At 34.3% G+C, this 18,179-nt stretch overlaps 2 protein-coding genes and 1 pseudogene across 2 annotated transcripts in view; 1 reads left to right on the top strand and 2 right to left on the bottom strand.

Moving 5' to 3' along the window:
- The window catches only part of FGF7 (fibroblast growth factor 7), a 57,970-nt gene extending 40,639 nt beyond the window's left edge, over positions 1-17,331 (bottom strand). The window contains exons 1-2 of the mRNA XM_039889093.1: positions 17,045-17,331; positions 15,903-16,456 (exon numbers count right to left, since the gene is read on the bottom strand). Of these exons, the coding sequence (XP_039745027.1) occupies positions 15,903-16,188 (286 nt within the window). The 5' untranslated portion in view covers positions 16,189-16,456; positions 17,045-17,331. The remainder of the gene's footprint in view (positions 1-15,902; positions 16,457-17,044) is intronic.
- The window catches only part of FAM227B (family with sequence similarity 227 member B), a 150,432-nt gene that overhangs the window by 85,684 nt on the left and 46,569 nt on the right, over positions 1-18,179 (top strand). The gene's annotated exons all lie outside the window — the stretch shown is intronic.
- LOC120581121 (uncharacterized) lies at positions 8,425-8,543 on the bottom strand (annotated as a pseudogene).

Consider the following 18,179-nt stretch of genomic DNA (forward strand, 5'->3'; position numbering starts at 1 on the left):
AAGTTATTGCTATTTATATCAAACAATTCAAATATCCCACCATTTTTTTTTTCTTTTTAAAATGATACCCTGTTTTGGCTTCTACATGACATCTGTATCTCTACTCAGTTTTTGCCATCCACCGATTATGTTCTGCCTACACCACTCAACAAGTTTGTTAGGAAAAAGAGATTGGAAATGGCAGATAAGGAAGGACTGCTAGAAACTGTGAGAGCAGAAATAGTTTCTATCTTGAGCCCTACTGTATTATATCCCCGACAACTAGCACAGTTCCTGGCATGTTTCACGTGCTTAAAAATATTTGTCAAGTGAAGGAATATGGGATCAGTATTTGGATTTAAATTATAGATAACCCACTATAATCTATTTGCTGATCTCTTTTTTTAAATATATAAACACTAGGTTTTTTAATATTATTAGCACTTTGGAGCAACATTCTCCCCATTTCTGATGATTCTTTTATGTATAAAAAACATACCCACTTTTTAACTTTTGATGGGAAGACAAAAGGGAAAATGATTCTAGTAATAAGAATGTAAAAATAGAGGAAAATTGGCTAAGCTCTTGCTTTCACAAACCACAGTAACAATGCATGTTGCACACACGGTGGATGTAACTAAAATAATACTGAACTGAAAACAAAAAAGACTTCAATTTTAGTCCAAAGAACACTGCCACTAATTCATGACATGATTTTGAAAAGTTATCTTCTTTGTGTCTCAGGTCTCTCATCAATAAGATGAGCACGATGACTAAATCGGTGGTTCTTATACTTTTTGTTTTTAGAAATATAGATACTTTTGAAAATTTGATGACAGCTGTGAATCCAGTCTCTAATATTTTTTTGTACAATTTTTCCTTACCAATATCCCTGAAGGCCAAATGCAAACTCTCCATGTCAAGATTTCTGAACCAGATGATCTCAGAGGTTCCTTCTAGCCCCATAACTCCAGAATGGAGTTGGCTTTGTTTCATACAACCATTAGTGTGCTTTCAAGCAAATAATCTAATTGCTTTCTCAATGCTACAAAGTGGATTTTAGCGCTTACTAGAAGTTTTCCTCTCAATGTTTATAGTAAGAGAGGAGAGCTTCATGCCTCCTGAGGGGACCTTAAACCAAATTTACAGCTTCTGTGAGAGCTCTCTATTCCTCAGGCTATTTTCACAGAGTTATGGCTCTGCTCCTTCTCTATTGTCTCTTTAACTTAATTTTTATGTGTACTTTGATTAAGCCATATGTGGTGGGCAGCCTTTAGCTTCGCCTCTAAGGATCCCCACCACTTAGTGTGCACCCCCTTGTGACGTTCCCTCCCACATCTTGCTAGAATAGGTCAATGTGACCAATAAAATAAGGCAGAAGTAAAGGTATGTCACACTGCAAATTCCATCTTGGAGGCGCACTCTTGCTCCCTCTTTCCTTCTCTCTCCCCCTCTCTCTCATGCTCAGTTTTGGGGAGGCCAGTTACCATGTCATGAAGACACTGAGAAAGCCTATGGAGAGTCCCGCATGGTAAAGAGGAAGTCTCTGGCCAGCATCCTGCCAGGAACCGAGACTTGCAATTACCATGTGAGAGAGCTTGAAAGCAGATCCTTCAGCCCCAGTTGAGTCTTAAGAAGACTGCAGCCCTGGCTGACAGCTCGACTGTAACCTTGTGAGAGACCCTGAGCTAAAACCACTCAGCTCAGCTGCTCCCAGATTCCTGACCCTCTGACGCTGAGATAATAAATGTTGTTTTACGTTGCTAAATTTTGGATAATTTGTTGTGCAGCAGTAGATAGCTAATTCTCTCTCTCTTTCTCTCTCTCTCTCTTCCCTCTTCTCCCCGTCCTTCCCCCTACCTAATTTTACAGTTGAAATCTATTCAAGCAATCTGCTCTAACCTCTTTCATTTAGTATGTTTTTTAAAAAGAAGCTGAGGCCCAGAATACTTAATGCTTGCCCAAGGTCATTTAATTAATTACTGGAAGAAAAAAAAATTAAAACTCAGGTCCCATAATACCTAATACAGTATTATTTCCATGTCTCCATGCTGCCTCTCACTTTCTAATCAATTTAATCTACTCCCAAGTGGTAAATAATATGTATTAATGTTTATACTAAAAAAACACTATTGTTATGTTAAACTAAGACTGATAAATCATGAATTAAGCCCACTGTTTCTGCCTTTTCTCTTCTCTAATTGACAATCTAGTTCATTTCATAAACCCCTATAGCAAAGAGTGGGTAGAGCAAAGTAATAGATATTAATTAACACGAGCTAATTTTTCTACTTGTGGGTAGTTCTAGTAAAAAAAAAAAAAAGAACACTTTGGTAAGGAAAGTGCTTGATGTTTTAAATAAAATAAGTGTTTGATTAGTACCAGATGTTAACCATCAGGTCATTTTTGTAAATAATATAAGTAACTATTTTTTTATTAGTTACTGCTTCTGCATCCTTTTTCAATAGGTCCTTATTACCTATGGAATAAAGTACATGCTCCCTAAAGTGGAAAACAACTGTTTAAGAAATGAAACTTCACTGCAGTCTCATCTCTCCCTAACCCTTACTTTGAAATTGATACTCCTGAAACACTAATTCTCATTCATACCTACTGATACACGACTCAGTTTTTCTGCTTGTACTATTTTCCAGGAAGAAATACCCTTTCTTCAGACTCCTATCCCCATTCCCTACTCCATTCTTAGACTGGCTCACTTCCACTAGCTCTTCAAGATGTAGTTCAAATATAACGTCCTTTAAGGGTCTTTTGCTCAGTCTCTCCCTGGTTCTGAGACCTGCCCTTCACTATGGTCCCCTAACTTCCTGAACATATCTCATAACATACTACATTCTATTAAAATTGAGTCTTTGGTACTGGTCTGCCAAGTTGGCTGAAATTTTTCAAATACTGGGTTTTTACCATATTTAACTATGTATCCACAGTGCATAGTACACAAGATATGCTCAATCAATATTGCAATAAATAGTATTCTAGTTGCTGGAAAGACACAGTGCAATTTTCAGAATATAAATATTATAAGATATTAAAATATTGAAATAACCTGAAGTCAAACAGGCTGCAAAGAATACATATGCCTAGTTTTCTGAAAAACATTAAGAGAGATATGATTTACTGAAAATCGCACACACACAAATTCCTTAAAAAAATAGAATTCCAGCTATACTGTCTTTTTACTAAATTATCATTTTTTTTCTTTCTTTTGCCTCTTTATTTTAATTGGGCAAAGAGGATTAGAGATAAATTGAGAACATAGTAATTCTGAACAGAAGAAAGAACCAATTTGCCAGTAACTATTTTTTTAACTTATCCTTCAGAAGTACTTATTAGAACAAACTCTCTACTGTTTCTTTTATTTGTTTTTGTGTTTGTTCTATTTGGATTTTGTGGTCTTTAGGGAGGGAAACTATCTGGCTGTACTCATAAAACTGACTGACTTATTCTCTAAAATTGTATGTATGTATATATTCTATATTAATTGAGGACACTTACTAATGAACGGACGTATAAATATTTTTAATAAATATCAGAAATTTGTTTAAAATACAACCAAATTAATTTTGCAGCATTTTGCAAGTTTATTTTGCTTACAACTCTTCAGCAATTTGTAAGCAAAATAAACTAAAGGTTTCTACGCCATCTCAGGGAAAGACAGATGGAGATGTGTACAAGGAAAGTCGGAGTAAAGTTTTTATTTAATAATAAGATAATGCGAAGTACTCATTAGTTAATATTACAGAGAAGAACATTTCAGCTGTTTATAGTCCTTCATATTTAAATTATCCCACTGCATGGTACAAGTTAATATGTGATATTTTAATAATACTCAAGACCGTATACTGATACATATGTGATAACTAAAATGATACTTTGGAGTAAGGCCCTCTTGAGTTCACATCCAAACTCCGACAGTTACTAGCTTTGAAATCCAGAGCAAGTTATTTAACTCTGTGAGTTAAACTTGCCCCATCTGCAAAATGAGCTTAACTCTGCCAACCTCATTAAGTGTTCTATGAAGATCAAATAAGGTAATATATATATAAAGTGTTTACTGTGCCAGGCACACAGTAACCACTCAGTACATTTATCTCTTGTAGTAATTTTTCTTGTTATCTTAAAATAATATTCAATGTGTTTTCATTGTGGGAAAACAATGTTACTTAAAAATGCCTCACTTCTTCTCCTTTAAAATCTCTTAGTAACTTGCATTGGCCATAAGGACACTAGAAAGTTTAAAGCAATATTCCAAACATGCTCTTTAATTATAACCATGTTAATTGCAGAGTAAACTCATCAAGCCTACCTTTCAATACCTACTCTTTGTAAGTTAACTGACCACCCAAATATTTCCAGGAAACAATTATTTCAGAGATTTTTGACATGATCATTTCAATCTTCAGCTAATTCTGAACACCAGTCTTTCTTAATTAAAATGAACAACACCTAAATAAGAGGCAAAACAGGCCTATGTATAATTTTAAAAGTAGAAAATGTACACTAGCAAACTTACCAAGCTGGCCAGTTTCCTGAGGATCTTTTCTTTCCTTCTGTGGCATAGACTAATAGAGTGATTGCAAACTTAGAGAGAATTATTTTGAGAATTAATTAGAATGGAATGAAGTGTCCAACTGCACCAATTTCAGTATTGGCATATGTATTTTCAAAGAATTGACATCTACTTAGTTATCCGCTTATATTTAGTCACTCAATAAAAATGTTTCCAGTTATACATTGTGCCATGTTACATAGACTAAATTAAAAGATTTATGACAATAACAAAATGTATTTAAACATAGTGCAGTAATTGTAATAGTAACATTAATGCGAATACCTGATAAACTATTAAATAGTACTTGAAAACATAAATTTTAGGTTCAAGTACAACTTGTCAGCCATGATATATAGATTTACGTTTGTCTTTGGGGATGAATTATTATTCAATACCTGATCAACTTCAAGCCAGTTAGAAAATTTGAAGACCAAATTTAGTCAAAATTTTTTCAGTCTACAGCACCTTTATACTTCTACTAAACGGCCAACATTATTTTATAATGCATTATTGTACAGGAAGAAAGTTGAGCACAATTTCTCAGAAACAGAAACACCTCAAAGGATTGATCTAAGAGGGAACCTGACCTTATTGCCTACTTCATGATTTAGAGGGAGTAAGACTATGCCAGTTGCTTGACAAATGAGTGTCCTGGTTAAATAGCAGAAACAGATGACCTAATTTTAATGGTAGTAAAACTTGTCTTATCTTAAAGAATGTAGCAGACAGACAACCTCCATATTTTGTCCTTAAAGGCTAAACATATGCCTCAATACTGTTGTCTCATTTTTTAGAAACTATTGCAGAGTTTGGGGGAAATCCTCCATAAGGATAATGTAGCTTTTATAATGATTATTTGTGAACAGTTGACGTAAACAGATTACAATTATGATCAAAGATTGAAAAAGAGTTAAAAAAAATGCAGTTATCCAGAAAAGCAATATTATTTCAATTTAATTTATATTTAATTTATTATTCCAATTTAAATAATGCCCTCAAAAAAGGTACCCTTTAAAAGAAATAGCCATTTTTAGCAAACAAATCAATCAAAGTCTGAAAATTAATAAAGATCAAATGTTTTTCTCATGTTTGTAATAGAAAAGAAAGGTTTACCTTTGTGAGCTTAACATTGATGCCTAGAAAGATATTAAATCACCTTCCACTTCCCAATCTTTTAATATGTCTTACTACAAATCATCTACAAAAAGTATTTCCTCTGCAGGTAATACATTTGTTCTCTCTCTTTCATTCTGCTTACCCTTCAAGTCATTTTTCTCCCAGAAAAGTTTCCATGCCCTCCTCCTCAAGCTGAGTTAGGTAACCCCCTAATGAGCTCTAAACTTTCCTCCTCTGACTGGTAGTTTACCCTCCACTCCCAAGTAAATCGTTATTTGTCTAAAAACATGGACTGTGGACTTACTAGTTACTTATTTTCCTATTTACTACTTACTGCTGTAGCCTCTGTCCGGCATAGGAAAGTATCAAAGACTATTGAATTAATAAAAGACTGAAAAAGAAGTCACCAACTTTTCAAAGTTTTGTATGATATCTTCATTATTCGAACAAACAGAGAGGAAACCGTCCACTGCCTGCAAGTGAACTCCCTATGAATACTGCCTCAATATGAACCAGACTAACCAGAACTGTGGTCAGAAGTACAGTTGGAGACACCATAAGACACCAAAAGAGTATCCGAGGATCAGGCCACTAGCACTAGAACAAATTGAGAGTGTATTCACCAAGTTTTCACTTCTTCTCAGCTCTCTCCCTATACACATGTCCTCTCCCCCCGTCAGCACTGGTCACCAAGTCCAGAGTCAATCTTATATGTGCTGCTAATAAGTAGGTAAATCCCTACCCAAATTTATCAGCCCACTGCTTTTTTTTTTACTAGTATAGTTCATTTAATTCTTGAACTTTTCTTCTCTGTCTCTTTTGAATACAGATATTCCTTAAGCCAATATCAACTATGAATTTTTTCTGCACATAGTTTTTGATATACAGGGATTAGTTGACAGACAAGAACAAGAATGAGTGCGGAGAAGGGCCCTTCCCAAGATTTATCTTCACCGTGCCCTGCCAATCACCCTTCCAGTATCACCAGGGGTACCTGTACCTGTTAGATCATTGGCTTCTACAATAAAACTTATCCACTAGTCTCCTGAAATAACGTAGAAAACATTACGTCAGATGGGTTCTAGAGGCCGAGACTTTTTGTTTAATTATAGAGAATATGAGATGTACTTCTCTTTTATTCTTTTATTTCAGCAAGTCTTTTAATTCTTATCCACCTTAAATTTTCATGATAATTTAGTAATCTATTACTTACCTATAATTAAATTAGATGGGTAACACTTAAGGGAGAAATATATTGAGTGATTGCCAATCAGTCTCCCTTCTTCCACCTCTTGCATTAGGCTAAGTGCTGCTTCCTCTCACTTTAGGGAATGGAGGGAAGACTAAGACATGATGCTTGTATTTCCAAAACAGACATCGTAGTGGCATTTCCAAATGGAAAAAACCGTAAGACAAGTCAAGTGTGTTGAGTGTGGCTAGAAAGGCAATTCTGTTTGAAATCTCAAGTAAGTAACTTCTTCAAAATATATTCAGGTTAATTCATGAAATTTGCAGTTCTCCCTTCGGTTTATGCTAAATTTCATATTTCTAAATAGTTTTGGGACAGTAAATGAAACTCGTTTTTTATTGATATAATTGAAGTAATTTCAACTTTTGGTCAAGCAAAGTTTATTGTTTTCAAGTACATAAGAATTTTTCAATCATGTTGAAATTCTAAAACGCATTTAGGTTATTGCATGGGAAATGTTTTTGGTCAGTTTCTAGGTTGCCCAAATAATAGTTATTGGGCATAATTTCAAATTAGAATGATTCTATAAAGTTGCTCGGAACTCAGAAAGAGCTTGAAACTAGGCTTAAATCTCACTGCAAATCTCTGGATTTCAGCCCAGCACTCATACTCAAAATACTACCCTAATAGTCTACTCCAAAATCATATGCAGACTCCTGACTTTGGCCCAAATGTTTGGATCAAGGTCATTTTTAAAATATTGGTTCAGATCAATTTTATAGCCTTTTTATTTGGAACAAACAACCAAGTGGAAGCTTCATTTAGTTCTTCACTACACAATAGATAGATCCAATAGTTCTCAAATTACAAGTTAATAAAATTTAAATGTTTTACCAAATCAGGGGTGAGACTGGGGAAGGTGAGGGGTTGTGTGCGCTCTGTTGTCAAATAAGTTTGGGAAACCATACACAATCTTCTCCTAGAGTTTCGCAATTCATATTAGTTAGTATAGGTTTAGAGAATTTCTTCAGTGAAAAACTTGTTTAACTTTATTTAACCTAATATTTCCCAATCAGTTAGCCACAGAACCCATGCTGTAGGAAAGACTATCGATATCTTGAGGGACCCTAGGGTTCTAAGAAACAAAGTTCTGAATTGCTGCCTTAAAAAAAATTCTGCAGGCTTATTTGATTCTGAATTTAATCTCAAATCATTTTCTCAACATTATCTACAATTACACCTAAAGTATTATAATAGCTTTTAACGGAACATGATAAATATGGTATTTAAGGATGTTGAAATATTCTTCATTTCTCTTGTCTTAAATCACAAAAATAAACTCAGTTTCAGAATTGCTCTGATAAATAAGCAAAGGCTATTACAGTTTTAGGCACAATTTTAACTAGTAGTTTCAAACCTCCTATTTGAGTAACATCTGCAATAATCTTACTGTCATTTCAAACCTTCTGTACACTATTTTGTTTTTGTTTTGATCTCAGAAATCCTCACATTATTATGTTACCAATCTATTGCATTCCATTATCTTTATTATTTATTTATTTATTTTTAACGCCTACAGCACCTGGTATTCCTAAGTGGTCTCCCATCCAAGCACCAACCAGGCCCGACCCTGCTTAGCTTCCGAGATCAGACGAGATCAGGCACGTTCAGGGTGGCATGGCCGTAGATTCCATTATCTTTTTATTTTTTAAGTGCATCAAAAAAGTTTGTATCTAAATTCACTCTAAACTTCAAGTGCAAAATTCTTTACTTTTTATAGAAAGTGCTTTTTGCCTATTCTCTCTCGCCTTTTTCTCTCCTGCTTACAGACAGATATTTTCTCCCTATTTATTCTTAGCAAGACATTAGCTAATAGCTCTATCAAAGTACTTGTGTCCATGTCCACATTACATTCTTCTTCAGGGAACTGGACGGAAGGAACAACTGGAGACTCTCTAGAGCCTGTTCTGCCCAATATATATCAAACTTTTCCTTCTGGGAATGATGTCTGCCTAAAAGGCAAGTTTTACCTCTACATGGCTGTTGGATAATTCTCCTTTCCTTCCCTACTCCAATCCCTTTGTCTTTTCTATATTACTACGCAAACCCACTCAAGACTAGCTAAAAAACTTGAATGATGTTTTCTTTGTTAGTGAATTCAGTGTGGCTTCTCTACCTATGTCAGATACAGATATAATGTTCAGTGACTCTTTAATGACTTTCGGAACCATGTGAAAGGCAGAGGATCTTCATTTTTCAAACTATTTTGCGTATAGAAAGATTGGACATGAACTAGGACATTATGTGAAGTGAAATAAGCCTGACACAGAAAGACAAGTACTATGTTGATATCACTTATAGGAGAAATCTGAACTAGTCAAATTCATAGAAGCAGAGAGTACAATGGTGGTTGCTAGTGGTTGGAGGGAGGAGGAAACAGGGAGGCATTAGTCAAAGGGTACCAAGTTTCAGTTATGCAACGTGAATTAGTCCAAGAGATCTATTGTACATTGTAGTGCCTATAGCTTACGATATTGTACTGTATACATAAATATTTGCTAAGAGGATAAATTTTATGTTGTGTTCTTATCACAAAAATAATAATAGTTATTATAAATAAAAAAGGCAGGAAGAAACTTTTGGAAGGGATGGATACATTCATAGCATAAATTGGTGATGCTTTCACAGGTATATATCTCTAAATTCATCAAGTTGTATACATTAAATAAATACAGCTTTTTGTATGTCAATCATATCTCAATAAAGTGGCTTTAAAAAAAAAGAAAGATTAGATGAGATTTAGAAGAGGAAAGAATTCATGTGGAAGCCCCATTCATTTAGTGAGTTTTTTCTCCTTATTACTTAAATATACACGATTTCTGTCTTTTCTTCCATGTGCCATGTGTGAAATTAAAATGTAAAAAAAATCTTATATTTCAATAGTGATGTAAAAGAAGTTACTGTGCCACCCAAAATTACTTGATACAGAGGAAGAAAGCTAGGATCCTTAGAAGAAAAAGAAAGCTTTGCCTTAATCCCAAACTTAAAGAGAATAAACCTCTAGCTTCATGTGCTTCTCACTAATCTGGGTAGACTCTCTTATCCTTGGGTTTTCTAGACAGGAGATTGTCTCTCTCAATCACTGCCTTTGAATTCTATGGGGTGGCCATAGGAGTTGAGGGCATCTGGGTTCATAGTCATAACTGGCTCATTTGAGTTTCAAATAAGCTGACACTGATGCCTACCCCATAATCTAGGTCCCTTGCTGCAGCACCACTTAAAGTGTCAGAAGAGATTCAGACCTGTCTGTCGTTCTGAGACTCTGGCACAGGACCTGTTTTTCCCTGCAATGAACTCACTCACCAAAGAAGCCTTCTTATACAGCAGTTTCAGAGCTGTCATCACATGCATTTCCAGGCCAGTTCACCAAATGTCGAAACCACAGATTTGTCAGAGAGGTCAAATGGACCCAGAGCTTCCTCAATGGATAATTCAGAGATTCGTTCCTGATAATTCCATTTCAAAATCTTGAAGGATATGTTAAGTCTGGAGCCCTCAGAGGGTTCCAAAACATTCCTGGGACACCTGAGAAGATTCGGGCTGAATTAGAACCGTTAGTCCCATTAATTAGTGGTTTTCGACCTTTCCTGCATAGTAAACTCACTAGCGAGCTTTAACAAACACTGGTGCCTGGGTCCTCCCCGCCTTCTAGAGATTCCGATTTAATTGAGCTGTGGTTTCCCCAGTAATCTAATGTGATCTTCTTAATCCAGTGGTTCTCAGCTTGGGTGACATGTCAGAATTATCTAGGGACCTTTTAAAATTCTTGATGCCTAGGACACACTCCAAATCAATTTAATGAGAATCTTTGTGAGTGAGACCTGGTATCAGTATTTTCTTAAAGTTCCCCAGCTGGTTACAATATTGAGTCGAGGCTGAGAAAAAAAAATCTAGAAAAGGAAATCCTTCTACATATCTAAAAGCTGGCTTCTTGCATTCTCTCCAGTTTACTTGGGTCTCTGATTGCTCTAAAACTATAGACTGAAGAGTTGTAGTACAGCTGAGTCACAAATGAAAATATATGCTCAGATGCTCTGGGTAGATACAAAAATGAAAATAAGAGTTCAGGTGAGGATTTAAAAAATAAATAAATTTATTGCTCTGTGGAAATAAATTAAGTTATTAGCACCTTATAAGTAGCCAGGCGTTTGTATTAGCGCCCCCTCCCCCAAAAGAGGAAGATTATAAAATGAAAAAAAAAAAATCTTTAATATTAGACTTTTCAAAGAATAGCTAAAATTTTCTAATCTACTCCACAGCAATTTATTCATCTTCCATAATTTAAAGCCTTGACAACTTACTTAAGGAAATGCAGGTCATCACTTCTGCAGGACTCCATTTTGTCAATAATTCTAGGATTTTGGTTCAACTCCATAGATATGTTCCTCATTATCTATTTTTTAAAGATGGGATAGTCCTGGTTTTCTTATTTTTTATTTTAACAATATGAATTATTGTTCTTTTAGACAATTTGTTAAGAACTGCTTGGAGCATAAGCAAGCTTACCATCTCCATATTTAGAAGTGATATGTATATTTGCTAGCTACTACCAGAGATTATTGTTGAGTAGGAGCTTATCCAAAGAAATGTTGACAATTGAGTCGCTGAAGATTTTGAATCCAAAGTCAAATCCAACAACATTGTGTTTATTTGCTTTTTGCCAATTGTTAGGCCATATCCCGTCACAGTATAACAATCCAAAAAAGAATATTGCCAAATCATTGGCCAATTTTCAGAATGACTAACCCTTTTCTTGTTATGGAACTTACAATGCTTAACTATGACAAGTGAGACCCATATCCTTTCTTGAATTGGTAGTTTATGACAACTAAGGATTTCTTCTTAAAAGGAATCAGTGATATTGACCATTGTTAGGAAGAGCAAAACTTTTTAGTAGTTGGATACCAAAAGCAAGAAAATCATCCTGAGGGACTGAGTCCTCTTCCACATCTGTCTCTCCGGGAGTTTGTCGGTTGCCCAGTGCACTGCTGCTGTCTCTCACTCAACACTTCAATTCCCAACTTACGCAGCACTGTTATTTCTGTCAGGTGTGGAGTGATTGCTTCTGTCTGTTGATGGGCTGCCCGGTCCAACAATTATCTAAATTCACCCTCTGGCCTTGTGCCAAAGGGGAGAGTTCTGACAACAGCAGTGGACGTATTGACTATCCATTGACAGTCCCTTTATGATGCTATTAATGCTCTCCTACTGTAGAGCACATGATATTTCATTTTGGAGGGACATTTTATGCTTTTAATACCCTTATTATTAGCAGGTTAGGTTCCAGTTTCATCACTTAGAAACCTACTGTAAGGCTAAATGTGAAGCCACCAGAAAGAACAAGTTGAGAGGAGAGGTTACTTGCCTCCTGGGTAATAATAGTGTGCGATCTCAGGGCCAGTTTTCCAGTAACAGTTTCTCTGCCCTGGATGGTCAGAAATGTGGCCCTGCATCGCCTAGCCTCTCACAGATTCCTACATTTCCATAGTTGGGTCTAGCTTATGTCTACTAATACAAGTCTTATTTCTTTTGGGTTCCTTGGTCCACTCTATCTGCAATTTACCCATTCTAATGTAAATTTAAAACATTTCACAAGACAAAACTATGATTAAGATAAGACTGAACGAAGATCTTTACAACCCAGGATAGCTTAAGTAATTTTTTAAATTTCCTAAAGACATGAGACACGAGCTATCATATCTACCTCCTTTCCATTGCCCTTCTCTTCCTCCAGGCCTTCCATCCACCTACCCCAGCCCAACACCTTCTGGAAGCAGAAATATATACCCAGATTTTCTACTTTCCCTACTCATTCTAATCTATTATCTTAGCAATATCTTATAAACTACACACTTATGAAGAAGCTATGATTATACTGGTGAAGTAAGCAGTCCTTCAAGACCCATTAATATCCTAAGGTCACTTTCCATTTCATTCAAAGCAAAGCCATGAGAATGGACTGGGGACACACTTATGATAATTCAGAGAACAATTATGCTTCATATAACTGATATCTAACTTCTCATGCAAAATTTTCTCATCTAAGAAATTTAAATCTATATCACCTTAAAAGACCCCCAAAGAAGAGTGTTTAACAACTTGTTAACAAATTTAAGGAATCAGAGTATTGAAAACAAAATTCAGAGTTTGATTCTGATCTTTATCACTTTCTGAACTCTGCTGCATTTTACTCCAGTAGACAACCTAATTGCTTTTTAACTCTCATTTTCATGAAAATAGGAAGGAAACATCTTTTGTTCATTTGTTCATACATTCAATTAATGATTAAGGAATGTGAACAATATTTATATTTGTCATTTCAAGTTTCTCATCTGCTTTGACTTTTTAAACAAATTCCGTTGAGCCCTTTCTTTGTACTTGTATTTCTTTGTACCTGGATACAGTAGAGCATATGTCAATTTTCATGTTTTATGTGTGGGGCATTCACTCTTAAAATTAGTAAGGCTGCCCCTTAAATAATAAGAAATGACTATCAGAATTCTTTTTGAATAAGTTATTCTCCAAATATTTTTCAATGGAGTATTTTCTTCTCTATCTTAGGAGTTCTTATAGACAACAGTGAGTTATCTTTTTTTTTTTTTTAACTATTGAGAAGCCTGATTTGCTCCTTCCTTAGTAGGATAGCAGCACAACCTGACAATAGTTTTGTGGTTTAGCTTAAGGATCCCGATGAAATTTTCCCTTTCCAGGACAATTTACCATATCAAGGAAGTATACTATATACACAGCCTATGAAAAAGCTTATAGCAACAAAGATTTTTATATTACATATATATATATCATGTCTTTTAGTACATTGATATTATTACATTCTAATATAGAATGATATAGAATGTCTTGCTTTCTTCCTTTCTCCCTTTCTTTTTTCCTTTCATCTATCCTTTTTCCCTTCCTTCTTTCCTTCCTTTTTTCTTCCTTTCTTTCTTACTGTAGAACCAGTGTTAGAGGAGAAATGGCTTACCAAATTGGCTTTATGGTTACTCAAGGTTAGTGCTAAACTGTGTTTCAAACTACAAAATTACTTTAACATTTTGTGCTCATTTACAAATGTTTTTGTTTAATGGCTTAAAATTTTTTAACACAAATAAAACTTACATATGTGAATGCATTCTAATTATAAATATTTTTTATCACAAATAATCATGTATATTCATTTTTACTGGATTTTACATCCAATTTTTCATTTTCGTATTGTTTGACAAAAGCAGTCAAAAAGGAATTAAGCAGCATGTAGAAGAATTCTACAGTGTTTAGGTTTGATAACCTTATTACTACAATTTGAAATTAGTCTGACCACTTATCTTATCACTGAGACAATATTTACTTTCATCTCAATGTGTATGATAATTATATAATGAGTACTTAGATTTTTCATGTTTATGTTATATATTCTGTGGTTTAGAATAGAATAGACCATAAGAACTAGAAGTTATATTGGATGTCATCTGTACATATCCCACATCATACAGATGAAAAAATTAAGAATCAAAAAAAGTAAGAAATAGTTCCAAAGTCATTCACAAACAGGGATTGGACCCAGGGATTCCAACCTGGGCTCCGTCTTCTCCATCGGGTTCCATTATCCATGGTACGTCTCAATAACTTTTAAATCTATTGATTATAGACCAAAATCTATTGCTCACATGAAAGTAGCTAACCACAAAACTTTCTTCCAAATAGTTATTTCTTTAGGTAAACTTTAGCATAATCAGAACAATATTCTAAGACTAACAAAACTTTATCAATGACTGTAATTATAAAACCATAACTGTTAACAATCCATTAAAATGGCCTTAACATTCTATATCGATTATAGTTAAAAATAAGATCCTCTAATTTTCATAATACCCCAAATTCCTGTTTATTGGTTCATTGGTGAAGAAGCCTAAAAGCCATTCATTAAGCAAGCAATAAAAATTTTAAGTATTCACTTCAAGCTTGGCACCGTGCTAGGCAAATGTTTATACCATCTTCCCCATACATTCTTTTTCAATTGACTTTAACACATTATGAGATGATATAGTAATAACATTGTTCAGGTGCTAGTAATACAAACAAAATTTCACTCAGGGATTTTAAAATTCTAAAGTATATGTTGAGATATCTATTTTACCCTATTAAATTTAATACTATTGAAATTGGTTATTAATTATAATTGCTAAATGATAAATCCAACGTTGATACTTCAACATGAAAAGAATAACTGATTCCTGAGGAAAACGTAAGGCTTGCTAATTGTAAATCATGGAATTAACATCTTTTCCAGATCACTTCCATTTCTTCCTTCACATTTACAATTTCTCTTAAGGTAACACAGAAATATGGCATAGAAGATTTAGATAAAGAAAATGTTAGGAGGAACCTATTTTTTCTACCTAGGTAAATAATTAATCAATCCAATGCATGCTCATTATGAACAGATGAGGATACCACAGATTCCCTTCTGTTTTATAACTATATGCAGTTGCACAAAGTTACTAAATGCATTCTTGAGCACAGATTAAGTATTTTACATCACAGGAATATTTTTTCAAAGGAAACCAAATTATTTTTTAAAAAATAAATTCTCTGTTTCTCAAACTACAAAGTAGTTTTTGGTGAGCATTTATTGAGTACTCTTTTAAAGTTCCTGATGAGTTTTGCTAGCAGACAATAAATCATATTTCAGTGTGAATAATATTATTTATACGTTGCTTAGCATGAGAATTTTGAGCTTAGGACATAGAGAATATATTTTCAAGCAAGCTTGGGTTATCAGCTCCAACTATAGCATAGTAAATTTTTCCTGTTCTAAGAGATATTTTAGGAACATAGTTCAAATATCCCAATTTAGAGAAATTAGAAGATGATATTTAATTTTTTTAAAAAATAAGAAAGGAAACTGCAAAAGCATGTCACTTGAAAATTGATCTTTTCACAAATTGTTAAGATTCATAAGTACTGCTGTAAATAAAAGACATTACTTACTGTAATTGTTCTTCATCTCTTGAGTCCCTTTGACTTTGCCTCGTTTATCAATTCTCAGATACCACTGTGTTCGACAGAAGAGCCTTCTCACTCTTATATCCCCTCCTTCCATGTAATCATAACTTCTTGTATGTCGCTCAGGGCTGGAACAGTTCACATTTGCAGCCATTTGCTCTGGAGTCATGTCATTGCAAGCTAAAGATATAGTGCCCACTAGACAGATAATGTGAAAGCATGAACTGTAGAGCAAAGTTGGCAGGATCCATGTCAGTATCCATTTGCGCATTATAGTGTAGTGCTCCGGGTGTTCATGAATAACATAATGAAAATTAAATCTTGTGTTGATTGTTGCCCTTAGGTCATTGACCTCTTCCTATCTGTGAATTGTAGATTGATTTAAGAATGAGTATTGCTCTTTCCAAATTGTTAGCCTTATCCTTTTAGTTCCTGATAACAATACAGGAGTCCTCCTTTTAAAACTCTCTGTTAGTATATCCTTATAAAAGCAGGTTGTAGTAAGCTCAGTTGCTGCGACGCTGTTTGCTACTTGAATTCTGTTTGCAATGAAAGAGTAAGAATAGGGAGGGGAGGAGAGAGAAAGATGAAAAATTGTATGTATAAATTTCAGTAGATAAATAGTATAACACAGTGTAATTTGTGCTGTGAAGATACATTTAAAACAGCTTTCACAGGATGTCAACATCTTTACCACTCTATATGTAGGTTTATGAAAGTTATGCATTGGTAGAGATAAATCATAATATGATTGTACCATTCATTCCAGTTGCTATTTGATAAGAAACATCCTTCAATTAGAGCTATTGGTTTAAATTAAGTTCTAAAATTACTATTAACAAAGTAAAAATGCTTTCCCTAGATTTCTTTATTATATGCTTTTACATTAGTGGTTAATCAATTATTTTCCCCTGAACTGCCCACATTTCTCAAATTAAATGTCAGGATCACTCTGGAGAACTTCAACCTTATCTTTATGTAAATTCTACAGCGTAATCACTATAGGTAATTACATGGCTCAAAAATCTGGTAACTTTACTTTCACCCTCAGTACTAAGATCAGAGAAAGAGATAAACTACTAGAAAACATTCAGCATTATTTTTAAAGACAAATAACAGTAACTTACTTGTTCTGTTGATAACAGCTGGATACACAAGAATTCCATGTCTGTTGTCTGCCTTGTGCAACTTGAGCCTCTCTACTGTAGCTACAAACTATTTCTCAGCTGAGAAATTCTCCAGCAGAATCATAATTGTTTCCATAAATCAACAGGCAAGAGGATTTTCTCTGTGTGTGTGAGCGTGTGTATGCTTGTGTGTTATGTGTGTGGAGCCTTTTATTCAGGGCTTTTCGATAAATACCTTTGCTGACCTCATTGGAAGCAATTAAAACTTAACCAGTGAGCTGTTAGTTGAATACAACTGTGAGAATAAAGGAGGCTCGTATAGTATTCATTCAATGGTCATGAGAGGGAGCTATGAACATGGTTTATGCTTAAATCTACAAGTGGGTATCTACTTTGTAGAAACAGTTCTCTGATTCTGAAGCAGTTACAAGGAGAAAGAGAATCTTTTAGACCATCTTTACAACTTATAAGTTGTATATAAGTTGAAAAATATTCCTGTGAACATATATATAAAAGGGATTTTTAATAGAAAATCTTTTTCATAGCTTGATGATGCATCCATTTCTACTATTACTCCTTTGTGTTTGGAATGTTAGAATAAAACTACTAATATGTATTAACTCACATCTTAGGGTCCTAAAGCACTGTATAGCTGAGTTGAGGGTATATCTCTTCATACAGAGATATTTCATAATTGTATATGAATAAATTTTTTATATCTTATATTCCTAGACTGAAAGTGAGAAGACCTAGGTTCTTATTTGGGTTGGGCCACTAATTACCAGTATGACCTTAGGCAAGTCACTTGACATTCCTGAATCTCAGCTGCTACATTTGTAAAAGTAGTGTATTAGTCTAAATGATTATATGGAGCCCTGTAGTTTTAAAATTCTGTGACTTGTGACTTTTACTAACTACCGATATAAGAGGATACATACTTGTAAAAATTATTATTCTTACAAATTAAAAATAAAGAAAATGGTTTTACATTGGTTATCAATATTTGATTCTTGCCTCAATAAGAACATTAGCACAATAAATAAGTGTTAATTTAGAGATGAAATTATGAGCTATAGCTAATGTAAATAAGAGAAAGCTATTTTATTTTCCAGCATGAGTTGTTCTCCCCTTTACT

Source organism: Pteropus medius, unplaced genomic scaffold (genome assembly GCF_902729225.1).
Source record: "Pteropus medius unplaced genomic scaffold, Ma_sr-lr_union100, whole genome shotgun sequence".
In the NCBI taxonomy this organism is placed as follows: domain Eukaryota; kingdom Metazoa; phylum Chordata; class Mammalia; order Chiroptera; family Pteropodidae; genus Pteropus; species Pteropus medius.